The 24,016-nt window shown below is 38.6% G+C and overlaps 1 protein-coding gene and 1 long non-coding RNA gene across 3 annotated transcripts in view; one reads left to right on the top strand and one right to left on the bottom strand.

Moving 5' to 3' along the window:
* The window catches only part of RABEP1 (rabaptin, RAB GTPase binding effector protein 1), a 48,806-nt gene that overhangs the window by 21,733 nt on the left and 3,057 nt on the right, over nucleotides 1–24,016 (top strand). Inside the window, exons 4-16 of one of the 2 annotated variants that reach the window (XM_082776345.1) lie at nucleotides 325–485; nucleotides 6,765–6,884; nucleotides 10,153–10,288; nucleotides 11,117–11,280; nucleotides 12,258–12,383; nucleotides 14,942–15,409; nucleotides 17,370–17,474; nucleotides 18,227–18,343; nucleotides 19,592–19,690; nucleotides 21,149–21,289; nucleotides 22,020–22,209; nucleotides 22,444–22,499; nucleotides 23,455–23,553. In XM_082776345.1, the coding sequence (XP_082632471.1) occupies nucleotides 325–485; nucleotides 6,765–6,884; nucleotides 10,153–10,288; nucleotides 11,117–11,280; nucleotides 12,258–12,383; nucleotides 14,942–15,409; nucleotides 17,370–17,474; nucleotides 18,227–18,343; nucleotides 19,592–19,690; nucleotides 21,149–21,289; nucleotides 22,020–22,209; nucleotides 22,444–22,499; nucleotides 23,455–23,553 (1,982 nt within the window). Of the gene's footprint in view, nucleotides 1–324; nucleotides 486–6,764; nucleotides 6,885–10,152; nucleotides 10,289–11,101; nucleotides 11,281–12,257; nucleotides 12,384–14,941; nucleotides 15,410–17,369; nucleotides 17,475–18,226; nucleotides 18,344–19,591; nucleotides 19,691–21,148; nucleotides 21,290–22,019; nucleotides 22,210–22,443; nucleotides 22,500–23,454; nucleotides 23,554–24,016 lie in introns of both variants that reach the window. The other variant, XM_082776344.1, reaches the window with a different exon arrangement.
* Nucleotides 7,807–14,498, bottom strand: LOC309885927. Its single transcript, XR_014318869.1, has 3 exons — nucleotides 14,473–14,498; nucleotides 8,123–8,195; nucleotides 7,807–7,993 (listed from the first exon to the last, which is right to left on the bottom strand). It is a non-coding gene; the product is annotated as an uncharacterized lncRNA (long non-coding RNA).

The following is a 24,016-nucleotide window of genomic DNA, read 5'->3' as shown; positions in this document are numbered from 1 at the left end:
AGTAGTTTGTCTGGATAATGTGCTGAAAGGTGCAAAACATATTGCTAAATAGGATGTTAGGTATGCTGTTTTGAAATTAGGGACTGTACGGTTTGGAGGGCTGGTTTGTTTGTATTCTAGCAATGGCCCAAACTGAAATGTAGTTTCTTAGTATCTTTTGCTTTTCAGGGGTAAGAGTCAAAGGGAAGAGAGGGGAAGGAAGACTTAACTGATGTCCTACTTTAGGTCAACTATGAAAAATCATTGGCTGGTTGGAGATGAAATTCATAAAGCTCTGTTGTGCATCTTGCATTGAAAGTAAGTTTTGGAAATGCTGTTTTATAGAGACTGTTCGTGACTATGAGCTCCAGTATCATCACAGGTTGGAGCAGGAACGAGCTCAGTGGAATCAGTATCGAGAAAATGTGGAACGGGAAATAGCAGAGTTAAGAAGGCGTCTGTCTGAAGGTCAAGAGGAGGAAAATCTAGAAAATGAAATGAAAAAGGTATGTTGAGATCTAGCTCTTCAGTTACAGTTTCAAGATGTATTTGTGTTATGTGTGGGTTCGTTCCTACACCCTGCTATAATTCCCCATAAGTACACACAGCCCGGTTCTGCCAACTTTCAGCTCTTTGTTCGTGGAAGTCGTCATGATCTTGCTTTTCAATCCATAGAGGTGTTGTATCTGATGATATATATTCAGTAAGATGGTTCAACTTGAGAAGATGGCAAGGTTTGGTTTTCAGTTGGTAAAAGCAAGAGGCCTTGTAAAGTCTTTGGTTGTTCCGTCAATTGAACTCAAGTAAAGCCTCCCTTAGATTTTTCTGGAGTGACTGCAGATTTGTAAAGCTTCCTTTACTTCCTGCACCTTTGTTTTTTCTCTCAGATCTCATTACTACTTCTGAGGTTTTTAATGGGCACTACGTCTAAAATGTCTTTGGCCTTTGTTATGAGGTTAGCCATGTTTGTGCAACACCATTCTGCTGTTTTCCTAGAAAATACTGAACCTTGATGCCATAAAACAATAGGCTTTTGTCCTGGTTTCAGTTAGGACAGAGCTAATTTTCCTCCTAGTAGATAGTAAAAGGTAATTGCCCTGGAGTTTGGAAAGGTTTTGTTGTTGTTCAAAGATCTGTGACTTTGAACATTTCCTGGAAGTAAGTTGAGGTGCCTTGGGGTGTGTTTGGATTTTCTTGTTGCATTTGAAAATTCAGTCTATTTTCTCTCCTTCAGGTGGGAAGGGGAATGAACTGGTCCTAATAGATAGGTTTTGAATCTTTGTATACATCGTGTTATTAACAACTCATGTTTAAGTGAACTTGTCTTCTCAGCATGCTTACTGTAGTCTTTAAGGTATTCTAAGATCTTAAAATGTAATAAATAGTCCTGTGTTGGATGAAGAATAGTCTAACATCTGATAATGTGCAACGTCACTGCATTTCCATGTTTCTGCTTGCTGTCAGAAGTGGAGTATTGAATATCACAAACATTCTAAATATGTTACCTAGTCCTACTGTATAGTAACAAGCAATCAGTATTACTATTTCAAAATGGAATTTCCTTTCTAAAAACTATAAAAGAGATTCTCAAATATTGCTAGTTTTTGTTGAATGTTTGCTATTCAGTAACACTGTTCTTCATGTAGTCCTTGATTTATAAAGGTGGAAGTCTGAGTAAAGCCCATTTGACAGTGTTATATTTGCAGACATACTGCTTCTGGATTAAAGACATCGCCTTGTTTAGAGAAGGTTTTAGCCCTAATAGGGGAAAAAAGATTTTGATTAAAGCTGGAGGATTTGATCAGTGTGGTGGGTCCCTTACCAACAGACCCAGAAAATGCAGAGCTCATAGTGTAAAAGTCCTATCAGTGCATTACCAACAAACTGCCAGTAACAACTTTCAGAAAATAATCTCTCCACTGAAAGTCTTCTAGTAACTAAAACCTCAGCAACTTCTCTTTTTTTTTTTTTTTTTTTCCCTAGCTGGCGTGGTGATCATGTAACAGTTAGAGCTGCAAGTTGCTCAGGTGGCAGCTCACCAAGGCTCAGTAGCTTTGCTGTGAGCCAGTTAGCACTGAAAAGTTTAAGACAGCAGATAAATAGTGATTTCAGCAGCACTTCTTCAAAGGTGTTATCAATGTTTCTTGTGATCCTGAAGGAAAAAGTGATTGGCTTATTAATCTGTGATTAATATGAGCTTGGAAAGGTTTATAAGCCTGTAGAGGATCATATACTTTATGTAATAAGAGGGGGAGGGGGAAAGCTGGTCTTCAGAGTGCAGCTTGAAATAATTGCTTAAACTGCTTTGCATGGGGCTTTTTAATCTTCTTTCTCATTAAACCTGTGAGGTTTTTCCTCAAGGAGACTAAGAATTAGATCAAAATCAGGAAAAGGACGTTCAATTTCACCTAATAACAAACAAGCAAATCCCAAGCCCCCCAAAAGCTGTGTTTGACTAGCAAAATAATGAATATTTATGCCACAGCAGTCAGTGAGGAAGGATGAATTTTCTCGATCATTTGGGTGTACTGTTTGAATACCTGGAATCAATTCCTCATGCAAAATGGTATTGCCATCCAACGGGGTGGTATTTATCCTCTGTCCTTATAAGGATGAGGGATTATAAAGATGGATTTATTTTATGCTAAGGCATGAATTTATAGTTTCTTTAATAATTTCATCTTCAGCTCCAAGGAATCTCCAAACATCACAAAAATTTTAAAAATGTTGCTTTGTGTTGTAAATAGGCCCTATACCAGCATATAAAATACAACAGCTCTTAAAACCAGGAGAAAACAACACCACTGTCTAGCATTGACCATGTGAGGTGAGAAGAATGGACAGCGCAGAGACAAGGTCACAAGTGTTGTGTTTCAGTCCAGGACACCAGCCTTGTTGGCTCTCTTGACTTGGTAATATCTCAGTTCAGCTGTGTTCAGTTCAGTTATAAAATCCATTTTAAACAACAGAGAATCTATGAAATTCAATACTGCACCCACATACTTGATAAAGGTTATGCTTGTTGTCTGCATGTTTTTCGCCTTAAGGAGAAAAAGGGTAGATAACAAATGTTGCTCCAAATCCTGAAATCATCTCTTTGAATTTAACGCCTATTTATTCGGTCGAATGTACAGATCTGATCTGTGTGCTATCAGGCTTGCAATGTGCTTGGTTTTCGTCACGGTTTGGGAGCACTCAGGTCAGGTGGGTAATGTTTTGATAAAAGTCTAATTTGAGCTGTATTTACTAGGTTGTGACTGCTTTGCAGGCAGTCTCCAAGTCTTGTCTGCAAACCTGGAGTTTGGCATTCTTGAGCGTCTCCTTGTCAGAAAGAGCGTGTCTGGTGGAGCACAGGCTGTTGTCTGGAAGCAGCTGTTCTGCTTCTCCATGTAAATATATTTCAAGCTGCAAATTGCTGAATGTCTGGAGGAAACCTAGGTATTTTGTGATTTTTATGATAAAGCAACAATTTCTAGGAAATCTCTGCTGAAAACTCTGTGCATGGTCTATAGATATCCGTTCCCAACTCAGAAAAAGTAAATACCGTTCTCTAACGATAATGTGCCTACCTGGTGATTAATCTCTGAGAAAATGGATTATTGATTGATAAAAATCTCTCTTCCTGTTGCTTTGTGATCCCAGGTAGGTTCTTTCAGGTAGCACAGAAGCTGGAAGAGGTCTGGCTGTAGCAGTGTGTGCTTCCATCAAGCTCTCTGCTCAGCAGTGACTGGGCTCCTTCTGGAACATGGCTCGGTGGGGAGGCATCCCGCAGGCTCCCAAGCTTTGGCTAGTCCATTTTCCTCAACCTCATCTTCCATCCAGGCATGGGGCTGATTTTGTCGTTGGAGCTGTGATGAATCTCAAGGCCATTCCTGGTACAGCTCTGTCACCCTGGGAGCAGCAGAAGTCCACAGAACAAGCAGGTGCTTTGTGTATCGAACGAGTGAGAAGGAACAGACCTGTCCCAAAGTGTGCTCGTTGGGCAGGATAGGGGAGATAGGAAGGGGAGGGTAATTTGATTTCTGTGGCAGAAGTGGCCATAAAATCTGCTGTTCAATTCTGCTTTCATTGTTCGTGATAACACTGGAATAAATTTAGATGAACTGTAAATATTAGTCCTGCTTTAAGGAGAGATTCTCAGATTGTCTGTGTATCTGTAGGGAGCAGTCAGGTATTCTACTTGCCTGAGATTTCTCCAGCTGAAAATGTTGGTTTTAGTAGCAGTAAAGGGCGTGCAAGATCGCTGTGTTGAGCTGCCAGATGAATGATGCAATGTTTGGGGTGTTGGCTTGGGCTCCTTTTTTAGGGTGTTCTACCTGTGGGGTCATCCTCGTGCCGTGGTCTGCAGATCCTCTGTGCCAGGCTGAGGGACAGCAGGCTGCTCTGGTTTGGGGAGGGGTTGGGGATTGGTTGCAGAGGCAGTTTTGGTTCTGGTCGGTTGGTTTTCATCAGGTGATGAATAAATACAAGGTGGTAATATGTGAAAACTAGGTCTGTGGCAGTCAATTTTGGAGGAAAAAGAAAAAGAAGTGTATGTTTTAATGATGATACCTCCGGAGGAGACTGAATGGCTCCTTTTCACAGAGGCAACGTGATACTGTGACACCTCTTGCCACGTGACGGCATGGTTTATGAGACTGTTCAGTGACAGCTCCAAGTAGGTTAAACTCTGCGTGTGCTGTTGTTACATGGAGTAAAAAATAATGACATGGCATGTTTCATTCAAACCCGACTTTCAAAAGCAGACGGGCCAAGCAACACTCCTCTTGCTTAGCAAAGAGAGGCTGTTTGGAGTATTTATCTTAGTATCACGGTGACCTTTTATGTGAATCCTTCCCCATATTTTTTAAGTAAAGATTTGCAATGTGATGCAAGGACAATGTCAAACTTCATTAACAAAGAAGTAAAAGCTAGAGTACTTTTTCTATCACATGGAATTTGATAAACAATTTTGTCTCTTCAGTTATTTGCTGCTGAGCAGTCTGATCTTGTTTTAGGAGGACTTTCTGTCTGTTTCTCCAACTGGTTGTTTCCACCATGGATGTGTTTGTTGCTTTATATTCAGCATTGAACAGTGTGAAATCAGACTGGTGACGAAATGTTCCTGTAGTTATCATGAGTAATTAGGAAAAAGCTTATTCAACAGTCCTTAAAATGTTGGGCTGTCTATGTGAGCCTGCTATAGGTAGCTTCAAGTGAGAGAACGGATCGAATAAATGAAATATTAAGAAAGAAAGATCTGTGAAGTTGAACTTCTGCTCCCATCTGTTCGAAAAATGTGACTGATGAGTTAGTTGCTGGCTGCTAGTGACGGGATATGTATGTTTGTGTGACACTGTCACATGTCCCCAGTATTGAATTCACTGGGTCAGGTGATGTCCCTTGCTTTTCCTCACAGATTTTATTTGTGTGCCTTGGACAAACAAACCAGCAGTGACAAAATATAGCAGAAGTGAAAGAAACAGGAAGAAATTTGGTTTTGTTTTGCCTGTAGAAGTTTATTTGTAGCTTTTTTGACCCCACAGGCCTGGTAACATTTGTACGATTGCTATGTATGCAATAGTGTTTTATGTATTCATTTTAATTCATCTCTAAAACATCAAAGCTTTCCATTGTCTGCTCTTCTTAAAAGCCTTATTTAGGATACAGTTGTCAATAAGCTTACCAGGAAATGAAAATCCAGTGAGTAGCCTCTGAAACCTACGTTCTAGTCTAGATTTAAAACAAGACATGAATATTTTTTTCTAGCAGTTACCACATTTGATCGGGCTGGGAGAAGTGTCATCCTTAGGAGGCTCTGCTTGAGGACACAGTTCTCTGCCCTCCTCCTGTCCCTTCCTGAACTCCTCCAGTAGAAGGCAGGGAAAAGCTGAGCGTTCTCAGCCTCCATACATAAAACCAACCCAAATCAGGTGGTTTAAATTTTTCCTGGCATGAAGAATTTTACTGCGGTGAATATTTGAGTCTCCTTTTTTTTTCCGGAGTGTTCTGCTTGTGGAGTCTGTGGGAGCTGTCGCTCTCACTTTGAAAAGCTTTGCTGGAGACATGAAAGGAAGCCTGCACACTGGATGCTATTTCTCATTTTAATTCTTGCTATTTTAACCTCGTTCTTTCTCTATTCCCCCTCATCAGTCTCCTCAATCTGTTGACCTGGCTTTGATCTTTGCAGAAGTGTTTTCTTGAATATATCACGGGTTTTGATGGATGGTCTGTATGTGGTTTTGAAATACTCTAGTATGGTAACACCAAAAACGGATGCTGCATCAGTAGTAATTTTAAACTGAAGAATAATCTTCCAGAACAGAACAAAGCTGCACTATGTGTTAGTGTGCAGATCCTTTTCCTTTTAACTGCATAAGTAAGTAAATGAATGGTCAATCACTCACCATGAAGTTCTCGTGATACACTTTTTTCTTTTTTTTTGTGAGCCATGTGGCAGCAGGCCACAGGACAGCTAGGCCTTTAAAAACAGAAAAGGATACACATTTTGAAATGCATGTCCCTCAAGATTTGAGAATATTGAGATTTAAAAGCAGATACTCATGGCCCAAATCCATACGTGGATTCAAAATTTAGTTGCTTTTTCTGAACGGAATAACATCTGCCTGTTGTCATAGAGGCGATAGCTGAGCTAAATAAAGAGTATTAAGACAAGTGTTGAAAGTGGAAGTTTAGTCAGCAGTTTTTACTGTCATGGAAACTTCCTCCAAATGTCTCGCAAAATGGAAAAATTGTGGTGAAAACTATGATAATGTGTTATTCATAATTTATTGCATTAATTTCAGGCTCAGGAAGATGCTGAGAAGCTTCGTTCAGTTGTGATGCCTATGGAGAAGGAGATTGCAGCACTAAAAGAGAAATTGACAGAAGCTGAAGAGAAAATAAAGGAGTTAGAAGCATCAAAGGTGAGGAGGAATTGTAACTGTATCCTGATTTGTGTCTTGCATCCTACTAGTTTGATGCAGATTAATAATGGCAAATGTTGTAAGAGATAAAAAGGTATACTTTTCTACTGCTTTGCAGATAACATTTTTGACCTCTATACGTTTTTCTATCTTTCTGTTTTCAGGGTTGTTTTATATTCATGTGTCATCTCTGCTTAGATATAACTGCTAAAGTTCAGCTCTATTGCAAATGGAAAAAAAAAAAAGCTCTAGAAAAATAGCTGCTTTGCACCTCTCCGACAGCCTGGCCTTTAGATTACTGTCATGCTTAAAGCCCCCAAGAGATTTGCATTTGGCAGATTTTATTTTTTTTTAATCTACTACCACCTAGCATCTGCTATATTTCATCTTCTAATCCTGGGCATAAAGCTGAGGGAATAGCACCAGAAATCTTGTATCTTAAACTTTAAGCAAAGCTCAGATTCATAGAAAGGAATCCCAGATCTTGCTGATAAAAAATCAGTATGAGCAATTTCCCCAATGTTCCTGTATTCTTCAGAACCTGTACTGAGCTTTCTCATCAGCTGTGGTGGTAAATAATAGCTACATCACATTAAGATACTTGCATGTAATGTACTGTCTTATACAGGCATGAAAATGTCTTCTGTAACAAGTATTTTTATTTTTGAAGTCAAATAGGCTGAAACTGCAAAATAACCTACAATTTGGATGTTTCTAAAACATCCAAACACCTTCCTTGTGCTCTTCTGGATCACGTTCATTGAAAATCATCCCAGTAGGTGCTCAGCACCTTGAGGTCTGTCTGTGATTTGAGGAAGTGGTGTAATTCATTTAACACTATTAATTGTACTAGATTGATTGGGAGTCCATGATTGAGCTTTTTCTTTCTTCATAGATTCTTTATGCAAATTGCTTTATAGGTCACATTTTGAGACAGAAATGTTGCCTAGGAATAATAGTTCTCCAGGTAGTTCTGTTTGTTCTCTTGATGCAAATAATATTTTTCTTTTCATTGCCAAGGTGACAAAGTGGGAACTTTCTCTTTTCTTGCATGCTCTCAAAACATGAGCACTGTGCTCTACAGGATGAGTAAAATGCAAGCACATCTTCTGAAAAAAAAAAAAGAGAAAAATGAGTTTATCCATGCTTATAGTTTATTGGGGGATTTTTTTTTTTTTAAAGAATTCTCCCTTTAAATGGTAATTCTTACAAAAAATCATTTAGGCCTTAATTCTTACCTGTGGTCAATTCAACTTCATTATTCCTTCTGTCTGAAGTTCCCAGTAATCCTATTTCAAGCACCTTTTCAACCTAAACAGAGAGCATTGCTGTTTTGTATGTAGCAAGGAGGGGTTTAAACATAGACATAGGAAGTTGTTAAAGTACTTTAATCTACAGTGCTATAAAAATACAAGGCATTTATTTGCATGATTTGTATTACAAGACTGGTGTGAGGACTGGCAGGTTGTGCAGAATGAGCGGTGCAGTTGGCTTTTCCATTGCTCATGGTGAAATCCCTCAAGTCTGCTTTAAGTAACGGTATTTTTTCAGTGTCAGGCACTTAACTGGATTGGTGAAACTATGCTGCTTTTTTTTTTTTTTTTTTTTGTCCACTGTTCTGCCCTTCCCAATGGCTATTCTACAGATTTCTCCATTTCAAAGGCTTGCAGAGAGAAAACTTCTATCCTAGGGCAGGAGAAGCTGTCCCCACCATTAACGGAAATTAAAAGTAGAAGGGCTTTGTTCAACTCTTGAGTCATTGCCTGTGGCTCCTCTACTGCATTGAGGAAGATGATGAACAACTCTGTAGCCAGTCAGGAATTGCCTGAAGGCTTTTGTTGCTTTTGATATAAAAACTCTGTGATTCCTGACTCAGAAAACCATAAAACCCTATAGGGCCATAAAGAGATCTTTCAGCCCACTCCCTGCTGCAAGATGGGATCCGTTTCTACATGCATCAAGTTTGGCAGATGTTTATGTAGCCCTATCTTAAAAGGCTCTCACCGGAGGTTCTGCAGTCTCTGTGGGACATTCGTTTCAGTTTTTTTTCTTAGCCTTTGCTGTTTTTTAAAAAAAAAAGCAACAAACTACTAATATATATCAGTCTTTCGTGTTGTAATTGTTTTTCATCCCATCCAAACAGATTTTCCTTCCTCTTTGCAGCAGGCCTTCATGGGTTTGAATGGTTGTTTTTTCTGCCCATTCCTAAGTTTTCTCTCTTCTGAGGTTTCGTCCAATCTTGCCTCATAGTCATATCTTCTGACTACTATCTTTACTCTATTTTGAATTGTCTCCACATCGTTCTTTGGGTGTGAAACCCCAAACCAGATGCAGGGTCAGCAGTGCATGCTTGCAGCCCAGAAAGCCAACCATATCCTGGGCTGCACCTCGAGCAGCACAGCCAGCAGGGTGAGGGAGGGGATTGCCCCCTCTGCTCTGCTCTTGTGAGCCCCCCACCTGGAGCCCTGCACACAGCTCTGGGGCCACCAGCACAAGGAGGACAGGGAGCTGTTAGAGTCAGTCCAGGGGAGACCATGAAAATGATCAAGGGGCTGGCGCACCTCTCCTATGAGTACAGGCTGAGGGAGTTGGGGTTCTTCAGCCTGGAGAAGAGAAGAAGGCTCTGGGGACACGTTGCAGCAGCCTCCCTGTACCTGAAGGGGGCCTACGAGAAAGCAGAGAGGGACTTCTTACAAGGGTATGTAGAGATAGGACAAGGGGTAATGGCTTTAAAGTGAAAGAGGGTAGATTTAGATTAGATATTCTGAGTAAATTCTTTACTCAGAGGGTGGTGAGGCATAGGCTGCCCAGAGAAGCGGTGGATGCCCCAGCTCTGGAAGTGCTCAAGGCCAGGCTGGATGGGGCTTTGGGCAACCTGCTCTAGTGAAGGTGTCCCTGACAGCGGTCAGGGGTTGGAACTAGATGATCTTTAAGGTTCCTTCCAACCCAAACCACTGTATGATTCTCTGTGCTGTTTGCCTCTCTACCACTTCTCAGTGGGATCACCTCACTGTTGGGATCCATCTGTGGAAACTCTAATCAAGTCACTTAAATGTTTCATTTTGTGGAATTTTATAAGTAAATGATTTATTCAGAAAAAAAATGCTACTTGCATACTGATAGTTGAATACTTTTGATTTCTAGGAATAAACTGCTGTCTTCAGCAGCTGTATGTTACCGAAACAGGTGACATGATGACTTCTAACAAAAAGGAAATGCCTGAGAGTGTTGCTTCACTGAGATGGTGGATTTCCCTCTTTTTATTCAGGTTAAAGAACTGAACCATTATTTGGAAGCTGAGAAGTCATGTAGGACTGACTTAGAGATGTACGTGGCTGTTCTCAACACGCAAAAATCAGTACTGCAAGAAGATGCAGAAAAGCTGCGGAAAGAACTGCATGAAGGTACCTATGTGCTGATAATCCTTTTGACTCTTCTATGTAAGGATGTTACACAAAACAAAATAAACAGTATAGCTGTTACTTCTCTTCTGAGCTTGTATCTGAGTTGTATTTGGGGAAAAAAAATGGGATGGAGAGGAAGCAGTGTGTCTATATGTGAAAGCCCATGAAATGTTTATAAAAGATGTGACTTTGGAGTCCTCTTATGATGGAGAGAAATAATATCCACTCAGTTGTTCTGGGGATGCTGTTATGCAGTTGAATTTGTGTTAGATTCTCATAGTATTGCAAGCTTCATTCTTACTAAAGTGATTTTACTGGTGTCTTTTATTTGTGTAGAATTATGAGCATTATTTCCATAATGCAGTAATCTATTGATACATCTCTCTGAGGTGTGCCAATTTTGAACGCCTGGTGGTGGAACAGATGTGTGAATGTACGTCCATGGCAGTACAGCGCAGAGTCACTGTAGAGGAATGTAAAGCTGAACCTTCTGTTGAAATAAATAGGGGCTTAGAAGACAGTCTTTTAAAACCAGCACTAAAAAAAAGAAACTACGAGAACTCATGAATGAAGTTAAGATAATAGTTTTCTAATTGGGAAATCTTGCATTTTCAGTGATACATTCCTAGTCTCAAGACAGCTTTAGGGATTAGGAATTTAGAAAATGTCTTATTTCATTCTACATAGTTGTTGAACAAAGCTATATTGTCTTTGATTAGAACAATAATTACTTTTATTCATGAGAATGCCTTGTTTAAGAAGACAGGTTAAAAAAAATGCTGGTTCAGAACAACTCTTTCTATTTTTGAATAGTCTGCCATCTCTTAGAGCAAGAGCGGCAACAGCACAACCAGTTGAAACACACATGGCAGAAAGCCAATGACCAGTTCTTGGAGTCTCAGCGTTTGTTGATGCGAGACATGCAACGTATGGAAATTGTTCTGACCTCTGAGCAGCTTCGACAAGTTGAAGAACTGAAAAAAAAGGATCAGGTTACTTGTTGCTTCCCTCTTTTTATTTTATTATTTTTTAATTACAGTACTGTAACTTTAATATGGCACAGAAAAGTATGGAAAACATGTTGGAAGCAGAAGTTATTTGTGTGCTAATATTTCCAAAAAATGACAGCAGTCAGCTTTAATAGTTTTCCATTTAAATGACAGCTGAGAGTTGTGACGAACTCTCCATTTATGTGAATGTTTTAATACTGTTACCTATAGTAACTTTAAAAGTAATGTTGCCAATATTATTAAGTGAAAAGGTATTAATACCAAGAGGTTAACCTAGTTGTTTTCCATCACAGATGACAGTTTCTTACTCCAAGATTAAGGATGTTAAGATAGCAAGATTCACTTCCTTCTAGTTGTTTATTTTATTTATTTAAGACAGAACCTAGTTCAGGCATAAATTTAAGAGCTTCATTTTGAATTCTCTGATGCAAGTGATTGTGTTCATGCTTTATGGCTTAGTGTTCTGTGAGGTCTTTATTTGATTCTTTTTGTATATATTATTGCATTGTTTGTGATCAAAGCACTTGTTTTCACATTTATCTTGGAGGTTTTTGCTTGTATACTGGCCATTAGTGCAGCCATTAGATGAGTGCATGTTACCAGGTTCTGTACAATAGCCACTAACAGCTATTTTTATTGTTCCTTATTTGGTAATTCCTATAAGAATTTGGATCTAAATAATACATTCTTTGGATAATTTTTTTCTAGAATGTATGTTGGACACTGAACATGAAAAATAAGTCAGTTTGGGTGCCTTTTGAAATGAACACTAGATTTTTTTTTTTTAAATGAAAATAACACTTATGAGACAAATAGAGGAGTATTTAGCCAAAAGATAAAAAGTCTTTCTGGTGCTGTCTCCCTTTGTAGTTCGGTGTATGATGAAAGCTAATGTTATGACTACAGTGGCAAAATTAAATCCTGTATATATGCATTCACTATTGACCATTGATTTCTAGGAAGATGATGATCAGCAGAGACTTAGCAAGAGGAAGGAGCAGAAGCAAAAAGATTCAGATGATGAAACGAAAGCTTCATGTTCTCTAGCCCATGAGGAATCCCTTACCCAGCTCTCTAATGAAGAGGTAAAACAACTGAGTAGTTCAAAGCAACTTCAAGTTCTTTTGCATTCCTCAGGGTGATTACAAATAGAAATGCAAACGTAGTGACTTCGTTCTCTGTCACTTATAATTCTTAATAAGCAGTGTAAAATCTTTGGAGATGCACTTGAATATATAAATCCAAATAAAAATTGGAAGACAATACTGTAAAATCCTCTGAGAGATGCTGTTAAAAACTGTAATTTACCTTTTGCATTCCAGCTGTTAAATTCTCTTTGGATTTATATCCATGTTCTAACACATTTTCAGAATTAAATTCTAATTAAATTCAGAACTGAAATCTAAATTTTCAGAATGAAACCAATTAAATCTGAACAGTAAGCAAACATTTTGTAGCTAATTTGCTAACCTGCTTCTTCAGTTGAGCTGCGTGCGCATGTGTGTTTTAAGATATATCCAACTGTGTAAACTGAGGGTTTTGACCACATCTGTTCTACAGCTGAAGATGAGGGGTTTTGTTTGTTTGTTTGTTTGTTTTTAATCCAAGCTGGTAGCTGGGGCTTAGCACCAAGTTTTCGCTGAAGCTGCTTGAGCTACATTAGTAGCTTCGTTAGACAGCTGGAAAAAGCGATACTACAGGATGTCATTGGTTAGCAAGCCGTTTTGGTGTTGTAGGAAGTCATACACTGGGACAAGCTGAAATAGTATTTGAGATTTACTTAAACTTTTCATTTGTGAAGAAACAAGTCCAAGGAGCACACAGATTGGAACTTAGAAACCAAATACCAGAATGGGTAATTATTTCTCCTTTTCCATTGTATTTTGCTTGCTTAGCTGATACCCTAACAGGTTCCATTTTGGTTTTGTAAGTCAAAGTAAGGACAAAATAATATAAAGACTGTGTTTTGCACTATAGAAGCTTGCATAAGCCCCAAGAGACTTGAGAATTTTCAATGTGAACTGATATTTTGTTCATTTTATTTATCCTTTTTAAAGAGAGAAAATGTATATATTCCAGGGTCTGCCATTCATTGTTTATCAGTGCTTTGTAACAGTTCGCAATGCAGAAAGATGTTCAAAATCATAACATCTAAATGGAGCAGAGGTACCCTTTATAATACACCAAGGATACGTTTTTTTTTCTGTTTCATATACAGCGTTCAATACTAACATTTCTTTATCGAGATAGGTAAATAAGAACAATTGATGACAAACAAAGGTTTTGTCTTCTGATGTTTTCTGTATAATTTCAGTTCTTGGGATACATTTTAGTCCATTAAGTACTGCATTTATTTAGTTCTAGGAATTATATGCAATGGGAAATCTTGTATTTTGGGGAAGGATATGGTTTCCAAAGTCATTTAGGATTTGTTTTCAATTGCTATTTATGGATTTGTTTTCTATTGCTTCTTAGAGCCTTTTTAGCTGCACAGAAAGTGTTTTACAAGTGGCAATAAAGTGTATTATCAGTCATGTCTTATATCTCTGAATTTAAATTCTGAGCTCTTCTCTGTTGAGCATTTAAAAGGCTTTGCAGCTTGCAATACAAAAAAAACAATTTAACTATATCATCAATCAGTTGTCTGATGATGCGATTTTATATGTCTATACTCTCTTGACTTTTTTTCATGAATTTCAACTCGTATATTTGCATTTTAAAGTAAATACATAATGTAAACACATGGAAGTAGCAGCACCCTACTAGTCCATGCTGGACTTATTTTGGAATTCAGTATTTTTCTCAATAGATTTATTTTCAGTGGTGCTTCCTTTACATGTCTAATGGCAAAGAAGAAGTGCACTGGAATGGATGGTATTTTGAAAACAGTCGTGCTTCTTAAATAAAGCATTGCTGCTCTCTCTTTTCAGTGCTACAAACAAAAATAGATCAAGAGACTTAATGTTCCTTGTACAGGTCACAGGACAGTTACTGTGGCTTTTGGTATTGACATTCCCCAGGATGCCTTTCTGTTTAATCCCAGCCTTTTGCCTTTTCATTTTTTTTTATTTTATTTGCAAAGAATATTTTAAGTATCATAAGAAAATATTTTCCTCTTGCAATATTTTATGAGACGCTCAAAGTAGAAAAAAGAAATAGAAGAAAAATACTCACTTGTCACTACAGAGTAGATTTTAAATACATCATTCTCCACTCACTTTTATGTTGGTGTTAAGTCCTTTCATTTTCATATGGACAGACTTCTGAACTTAGTTGTGGAAGAGGGACACTTGTGTTTTGTTGTTGATTATAGTTCTAGAAGTGACATTGCAAGTGTCTCCCTTTAATGGAAGAAGTGCCTTGTTTCAAATACCGGAAGATATAAGGTGACTGTGTCCTTGCTAAGAGCTGGCAGGAAGACAGATTCTTACAAAAGCACTCTTAACAGAAGACTCTTTTTAATTGCAGCTGGTACATTTCAGCTCTGTATCCTTTTTTCTTCAGTCTTAAGTTTGGCGATCAGATGTTCTTGCCAAAGCCAACTTAAACCTCCCTTTGCTATGTCCTATACTTGCCGTCCAGCATTCCCCTTGTACTGTGCTCCCAGAATGTTAACTTTTTCTATCTTGTTTTCCAATTCCAGGTGCATTTAAATAGCACCCATGGCTCAGTCCATTCGTTGGACGCAGACTTGCTTCTGTCTTCTGGTGAATCCTTCAATAAATCAGAAAATGATATGTTTAAAGATGGACTACGGAGAGCACAGTCAACAGACAGTCTGGGGACATCTGGATCTTTACAGTCCAAAGCTTTAGGATACAACAACAAAGCAAAATCTGCTGGGAATCTGGATGAGTCAGATTTTGGACCACTTGTTGGAGCAGATTCCGTCTCTGAGAACTTTGATACAGCTTCCCTTGGGTCTCTGCAAATGCCAAGTGGGTTTATGTTAACCAAAGATCAGGAAAAAGCAATCAAAGCAATGACGCCAGAGCAAGAAGAGACTGCTTCGCTTCTTTCCAGTGTTACACAAGGGGTAGAAAGCGCTTACGTGTCTCCTAGCGGGTACCGCTTGGTGAGCGAGACGGAGTGGAATCTTCTGCAGAAAGAGGTGAGTGAGTGCCCGCCCTGCTGCCACCTGTGTCGTGGGCTGCCTGCCGGGGGAAGGCTGTTCAGCTCCTGCTGCTTTGCTTTCCTTGGAGGGCAGTCGTGGAAGAAAACATGCAGCATCATAGGTAGCTACTTGCTTCTCTCTGGAATACTTCTCTAGCTCAAGCAGATTTAATGTAAGAGTTATCAACTGACTGCTCATGGTGAAGTCAGCTTTACTCAATGCAGAGCATTTTTAGGGGAGGCTTTGGCAGAGGTTGCTGTGATTTCATGTGAAGGGGGAGCTGGGGGTGACTGGGAAAGGACGAAGACCTAACAAAAGGATCAGGGCTAACAGTGCTGCTTTGTATGCCAAGGATATTTACTGAGAATTACGCATGGAGTGCGACTTAGAAAGGAGCAACCGAGATATGCATAACACACAGAGCTACCACAAAGGAAGCTTCAGAAAATTGTCAGGGATTTGCATCATCAGAAACTAATTTTGGTGAGCAATGAGCAGCAGATTAGGCTTAACGCTGTGCCAATTTCAGTATGGGTGACCAAGGAAATATTGCTTCTGGGTGTTCTGCCTGGCAGATTTTCAGCAGCTTTATGTGATGCCAGTTTAAAGCCTGTGTTTAGTTTCCTGCTGAAAAGAGGAATATTATTGGGGCCTGGATTTCAGAAGGAGGGAGGCCAAGGAATAATGCTTTAGGGGGAAGAAAGGGAGGCAGAAGAGATGAGTCAGAAATGGGTGAAGATGATGCTGGGGGAGGGAAAACAAACGTAAGAATGCAGGTGGAAGAGGCCAGGCAAAGGACAGATGAGGTGAAGAAGCGTTGATATTTTATTTCCTCAACTTAATGAAATTCAGCTTATCTGCAAATCGTTACTTAGGGGATCTTAGGTTTAGACCTATTGTAAAATTGCTGGGTTTTATGTTGCTGCTAGTTTGTAGTATCTAGAGGGAGAAACTATGTCATTGCAATCTCAGAGCTGACTTCAGTCCTTTACTTTGAGTATTTCCTTGCCCCGATGACATTTTACTCCAATCCTGTCTTAGAATTAAGGGAGAAATACCCTGCTTCCCACGTATTTCTGGAGGCAGGAGCACTGGTGGGGATTGTGAGTGCTGCCCGGTGTGGGAGGGACATGAAGCAGCAAACACAAATCAGACTTCAGCCCTGACATGACTTTCAGTAGGAGCTTTGAGAAAACTCCCATTTGTCCCCTCGGCCAAAACAGCAAATAAATTCCTTGTTTCTTTGCTGCATACCCTAATACTTTTCCCCTTCCCATTTGTTGGAAGTCTTTTTGTTTGTTTTAAACTTTTCTTCTACTTGCTTCTTTCCCAACTGTTCTTTTAGCTGATTATTCGGTCTCTGATACTGAGCTATGTTCAAGGAGGATATTAAAAAATAAATAAATCTGGATGGCTGTTGTAGCACCATTAGTATATGCTGTTGCAAAAATACTCAAATCCCAGTTTCAGGGAGAAAAAGATTAAAGAAAACCCTAACCCAATGAACTGACTTGCTTTTTAGTTGGCTTGCGTTCATTTAATTAAAAACAAACAAAAAAAATGTAGTGTTGTGTTTATAATTTGATTTGTAACACAATGTAATTGCATGAAAAAAGGCTAAAGGCTATTAAAATCTGTTCTCCAAAAGGTTTGTTTCTATGCAGGTAATTATGTGATAAATTTCAGAAGGACACACTAAATGACCTGATAAACTCTTGCATGTCATGGCTTACTGCTCTTCACTAATAGTGGGATTTGTGCCAGGAAAATCTATGTACAGCAGCTGATTTATGTTATCCTTTACCTCTAGAGCAATTTAATCTTGCTGTTACATGATTCTGCTGCTGTCTTTTATCAGTAATATTTTGTGAACACACAACACACCTGAGAGTATGTATCACTCCTGCATTCCTTGCATTTTATAGCCTGTATTGGAGGTGATAACTCTGTCCTCTAGGTGCAGAATGCAGGGAACAAGCTGGGCAGACGCTGCGATATGTGCTCCAATTATGAGAAGCAGTTGCAAGGCATCCAGATTCAGGAGGCTGAGACAAGAGACCAGGTAAGGTTTTTCTTCTAGCTTTAGCGAGATTTTTGCAGCCATTCTAGGAATGAATAAGTGTGCAATGATGAACCACTTGCTGTTTTATTCATTGTTTTTAGTTGAGCCAATGCCAGCACACTTGGATTTAATTAATTTATGTAATTTTATTAACACAACCTAATCTGTTACTGGTGTGTGGCCATGAACACCACGTATGTGTATTTCTTAAATATTTACCTCGGAGAACCACTTTACCCAGTGCCATAAAATCATGAGGTAAAGTCACCGTTCTATAAAAAGTGTTGTGCTCATGCTGAAGTCAGTGTCTTTCATAATTTATATTCTAAAATGCTTTTCATGCATTAAATTATATTATCTTTGATACTGCAAGAGTTCTTAACAGAGAGGACCTCATCCTAGCAGCATAAAATGACCGTAAAGTACTGGAAGAGGTTTGTTTCCTAGGATATTCTGAAGAACAATTTTTCAGATGGGTACAGAAGGCATGAGTCATGTTCTGGTTTGAAATAAGTGTCTGAAGTCATTACGTGGCAAAGGTCCAGTGCAGCTCGATGTCCCGTGTTTCCTTATAGGTGTAATCTCTGGTGCTCGGTATTTCAGAGCAGCACAGGAACTTCTGAGTTGCATAGGACTTTTGAGGGATTTGTTTTGTTTTCTGGGAGTGTGATGAGTCAAGTTATATATGTGTTCAGAGAATAAAAATTCCCCAAAATAATGTAAAATTAAATTATTTTGTTGTAATAACACAGGTGAAAAAGCTGCAGGTGATGCTGAGGCAAGCCAATGACCAGCTGGAAAAGACTATGAAAGATAAACAAGAATTGGAGGAATATATGAAACAAAGTGCTGAAGACTCTGGTAATCAGGTACAATCACTTCATAATAAAGTTGCTAGGAATGAAGAAACATTATTCAATAGTATATAGCAAGAACTCATCTCCTCTTGGATAAGGGTGAACTACCTGCAGCAGAGGCAACAAAAGTGAGAGGTTCTAGGGTTAGTTATGCTCCATCTGAGTCTGCCCTTGGTTCTAGCCAAGTCTGACATGTTACCCAATCTTGGCCCTAAGGTTTCATCTCCAATCTTGAAATCCCTTACAGAGGTGATCACTGGAATTTGAGTAGCGTTTGAGTTTGTGACCTGTGTATGAAATCACTCAAACGTGCAAAAGTAACCCCGTGTTCTTTGTGCGTGTGGAGTAGAACTATGATACCACACACTTGACACACAGTTCATAGACTTGTGGTGAAGACATGCAGTTACTGAGTATCTGAGAAGACATTAACACTAGTTTGTCTGAAATATGTGCTAGACTTCTTTAAAATAGTAGCCAATTGAAAAGATTTTTCAGTCTGAGATGTGTACAGATGGGTATTGGCATAGTGAAGCCAAATAGAATGTGTGGTAGTCATAGCTGTAAAATATAAAAATAACATCTTGAGCATATTAAAGGCTACAGTATTAGGTAGATACCATATACAAGCCATTGGGTTTGCTTCTCTTGAGTTGTAAGACTTTCCCTCTTTCATCCCACCCAATGTTTTAATTTTTTTTTCTTATTAAGGAAATAGCAGTCATTAGATAAAATCTGTCCTAGATGACATGAATATGTTTTTCTTTTTGATGTACCAAAAGTAATCATAACTAAGTAGTGTTTCATCTTACTTCACTCTACAATTAAGTAATTTTACAGCAGCACATGCTTAACAGTATTTGGAGATCTGTGCTTTCAGAGAAGGGTATATTTTTAAAAACCATTACCATAAAGGAAATTTTAAAAACTTCATAGCTCTGCGGTTTTCCTTCAGTGTCTATGAAGTGTCTTACATTGAGGCTTGATGAGAATTAACTGTTTTGTTGTTGTTTAGAGTTTGGTAAATAGCATATAAGCTTACTATTGTTATAAAAGCATAGCATCACTTCTTTCTGATTTGAACTGTGTTACTATTTTACTGAGTAAGCAATTAACAAAAACTTCAGTAGATTAGTTTGAAATTTAGAAGTGTATGTTATCAGTGATAACAGGGAAGAGAACTTCAGAGCCTATTTCTTCTTTAAAATTTTTCATGCTTTATATCTGTCTGTATGTTGTCTTTGTTTCTTTGTTTTTCAGATCTCTTTGCTTATGGTTAAGTGTCAGAAGTCGGAGAATTTCCTCAGTGAACTGCAGCAGGCGTTTTCACAAGCAAAGAGAAGTGTCCAGGAGCAAATGGTAAGACAGCTCAAGTCAAGAGATCATTTGAACTATGCTGTTTGTCTAGCCCTTGGGGCTCAGAGTGTTTGTAAAAGACTGTTTGTCTTGCTGTCCAACTAAGCTTGGCTGGAGAGAGCTGTGAATCTTAACATGTAAAGATAGTGACCGAGGGAGCTCCGATATGGGTGCTGACCCTCGAACAGTCTGTAGGGTCAGTCAGTCACACTTTGTGTGTATATCCATGTAGATTAATAGGGAGCTGAGTAGACAATTGTTTGTTGTTTTTTTCATTTATTGTGTATATTTAATGACCATTTAGTATCTTATTTCACGTCAAATCTAAAGACAGTATATTTTTCTCAAGACAATTTTTTTTAGGATTCCTCACAAGTAGCATTACTGGTGAATATTTTCTTCAGTTTGAGATGAATGCTCAGTGTTTTTACAGGTCAGACTTAAAATATCAGCCCTAACACCCAGAAAGAGATATGTATGGGAACTTACTTTTTTAGAACTATTTTGAGCATCTTGTAGGAATTATGCCAGAGGACAGGAATAGGACCTCATTTTCTAGGGCAGAACAAAGTCTGACTTCCTTAGAGCAATCCATTCCCTTTTGTATTAGAATCAAGTTTCTTCTTTTTTCCTCCCTTATGCAGCAGCACTGGGAGAAAAGCATTCGTTCTCCTGAATCCCAGTATTGCACTTCTGGCATCCAGGATTGCCTGTAGTACACTGGGAGATCACTTGCAGAACCATTCAGTTTGCTCTGTGAGACCATGCCTAATGGAGATGCAAAAGATTCAGAAAATGTATTGATCTGGGTTTACTTTTCAGAAATACTCACCTATAATGAATGCAAAGGGCAGCATTTGTCAAAGTTTAAGTCTCGGTGCATCTAAACTAAGATTTCTCTCAAAAAAAAAAAAAACGTTCACTGGATGTATTTCTTTTGTAATGCAAGCAAAACTGTGTTTTCTTAATCCTTGTTCTTTGCAAGGGATAAGCTCTTCTGATGTCTTCCTAAAAGATGGTGGGAGGCAGACAAGTACCACTGAGAATTTTAGGTTGAATATTAATTTTTCGGTAACCTGATCTTACAGCTGAGTTGCTAGATGGTTTTAATAAACAGCTCTGCCAGTTTCTGGAACCATATTTGATTTTATTTTTTTCCCTGCCTGAATAAGCACAGCTAGCTAACTGGATAAATATGGAAGAAAACTGGGAGATTTAGCAATGCTGTATATATTGCTTGCTTCCTTTCATCTGCCTGCACAGTTAAGATTGATCTTGCTTTCATTTCTGGTGCCGAGGCTAGGCAAAAGAGAGGACTGATTATGCTGATCCATTTTGTTTCCCTTCTTTACAACAAATTCAGTCTTTTGAAAGCAGTGATAGTAAATGGGGCATGAAGAGATGTGAGCATGACCCTAACTGAGATATTTTTTTTTTTTTTTTTTTTTTTTTTTTTGGAAGGCTGTCCTGACACAGTCAAGGGAGCAGGTTTCAGAAGAGTTGGTGAGACTGCAAAAAGATAATGAAAGTCTTCAAGGAAAACATAGCTTGCATGTGTCTTTACAACAAGCTGAAGATTTCATTCTGCCAGAAGCAGCAGAGGTAAAACACTTTGAAATCATTAACACAATTGGTGCACAGAACTTGATGTCATTGGAAGAAGCTTCTTTATCAAAAAGCTGCCTCAGAACAGCACACTGAACAATAATTTGGATTTAAACCCCATAGTCTGTGATGTACAAAATCATCTGATCACAACTGGTGCTTGCGAGCTGTTCCCTGAGCATGCTTCTGAGTATAGGTAGAAAGATAATAATTTAGTTAACTGTGGCCTGACAGCTGCTTTGTTGTCGGAAACGTTCAGGCGTATCCTGGTTCAGCTAGTTTAATCTGTGTTGTGCACACACCTGCCCAGTCACCATGACTCCAGAGCAAGTATTGATTCACCAAGTAAAGCTAAGTCAATCCTTTTAATTTCTGTCGAGGCATTAAGGTTAAAACCAGTAATAGTCCTGAGCCTTGAAGAAGTGTGAGCCATCCTGGCCATGCTCACTCACAGTCGAGCACATCAAGTTTAAAAGATAGGGTAGGTCAGGAAATGAAAAGCAGGGGTAGAGGGTTGTAAATAATCCTGTGGAGACAGTAATGTTTACAAGCTTCTTATTTCCAAGTCCAAGCAAACTGTTTGCAGTTTTGTTTTAATGTGTTGCTGGATGCAGGATCTGGTATGGCAGAACAAACCTTGGGGTAGTACAACTTTGTGCTGGCTAAAAATATGGTACTTTGTGTGTCTGAAGATCATAATACAACCCCTTGCTAATCATTGATTCAGGAGCTCCGGGAGATGGTTTTAAAATATCGTGAAGACATAATTAGCGTGCGGACAACAGCAGATCACCTTGAGGAGAAACTTAAGGCAGAGATTTTATTCTTAAAAGAACAGATTCAAGCTGAACAATATTTGAAAGAAAACATAGAAGAAACTCTACAGCTGGAAATAGAGAATTGCAAGGAGGAAATAGGTGAGCAAGGATAAAACAATGTCAAAATGAGTAATTGAAGACTTGATTTTGTGATAGAATATACTTAACCTGAATTTTTAAAACTTCCATGTCTGATAGAGTATTAATCCAAGTTGTGCAGCTGAAAAAAACTGCACGCTTAAATCTCTGTTGAATATTAACAGAAAGAAACAGGAGCTGTCCAATTTTCTGTGCTTTTTTTTGCACTCAAGCTTTAATGTTACTGTTTTTCAGCTTCCATTTCCAGTTTAAAAGCTGAATTGGAAAGAATAAAAGTGGAGAAGGAACAGGTAAGGAATCCTTTCACTGTGGGGTGTGTTTTTTTTTTTTTTTTTTTTTTTTTTGCGTGTATACGTGTATTTAAACAAAGAGAATAAGATTCTGTTTTTTTTTTTTTTTCTGCTAGTTCTATCAGGACTTTGAAAGTGACACTGTCTTGGTGTCTTTGTTGCTATCAACATCTTTATATCTGAGAAAATGAACTTTTTTCCCAACTGCCTAAGAGGTGTCAGTAACACTTCAAATATATTTTTGTGTGTGATGTTTAGTATGCCTAGCATTGGGGAAGAGAGAGAGCTGAACTAAGGAGAGAATTCTGAAATATTTAACGTTATTGTTCCTTCATCTCAGCTTGGTTGTGGGATGGTTGAGGGCTGGCTTATTTGTGTACATAACCTTTCCTTTCTGTACTAAGGAACATCAGTTTATGCATTTACAAATATTCTTTCTGAAAGGACTGACATTGTACTGGACGTTCTCAAACTATTGCAGCTCTTGATATCAGCTAAGAATGTACGTGCACCTGTGCTCTAGGTAGTTTCTGTGACCTCCTCAAAGGAAACACATAAGGTCATGCCTGGAACTTTGAGGGACGGAATTGCTCTATTGATGCCAGTGTGGGATAGGGACACATTCATAGTTCTGTTACTTAAAATGTGTTTTGTCTGTTTGTTTATTAATCTGCAAGTGAAGTATTAACATAGCTAATTCCTAGCTAATGTTAGGTTATCCAATTAATAACCCAAATATCAACCCTGGTCAGTTCTCTCCAGCTCCAAAAGGAAGACTGGGGGGAGAGAAAGAGATTATTTTCTATCTACATACAAGAAATTATTTAGGCTTATTTCTGAATCCCTGGGAGATGCTTGGTCTGTATTTCCCATATGGAGGGACTATGAGAAATTGAAGTGTCAGGAATTCTAGTTCTAATCTTTTGTGTTGTGCTTTTGTTTTTTATTTCTATAGTTGGAAAGTTCTTCACAGGAAAACCTGCAGCAGCTGGAGAGTCTGCAGGAAGCAAAAAACACTCTCGAAGAACAGTTGAAGAAGGAGACGGCAGCAAAGGTAGCTATGTCTGGGTGTGAAGTATATGTGCATCTTATTTGATGATATACCTGTGGTCAGAGCTTATATTACAACACAAACATAAGAACAGAAGAGGAAGTTTTTGAATGTTGATAAGATTGTCAGTGAAATCAACTCCATTGGGTGCAGTCTAAACCTTCATTCCAATCACTTTGCACTTAGATTTTTGAAGCACTGCATCTGAATTGTTGCTGATTTGCAGCAATTCAGATTTGGGTTGTTTTCCAAAACTAAAGACAGTAAGAGAATAATATTTTCGCCAGCAGATTACTGCCTTTCCTCTACAGTACGTTTTCATTAGAACTCAGAAACCTGCTCTTTCATCTTGAGGTCCCTGGACATAGTGCTGTGAAAAGATGTGAGGCTTTTCCATGTTTTAACCAATCTGATAATGAGTAAATTTGTCTGATTGGTACTAGCTCCATGTTTCACAGCTCAAAAA

This window comes from Aythya marila, assembly GCF_965140915.1.
Source record: "Aythya marila genome assembly, chromosome: 20".
NCBI lineage: Eukaryota > Metazoa > Chordata > Aves > Anseriformes > Anatidae > Aythya > Aythya marila.
This window is presented reverse-complemented; position numbering and strand designations above follow the sequence as displayed.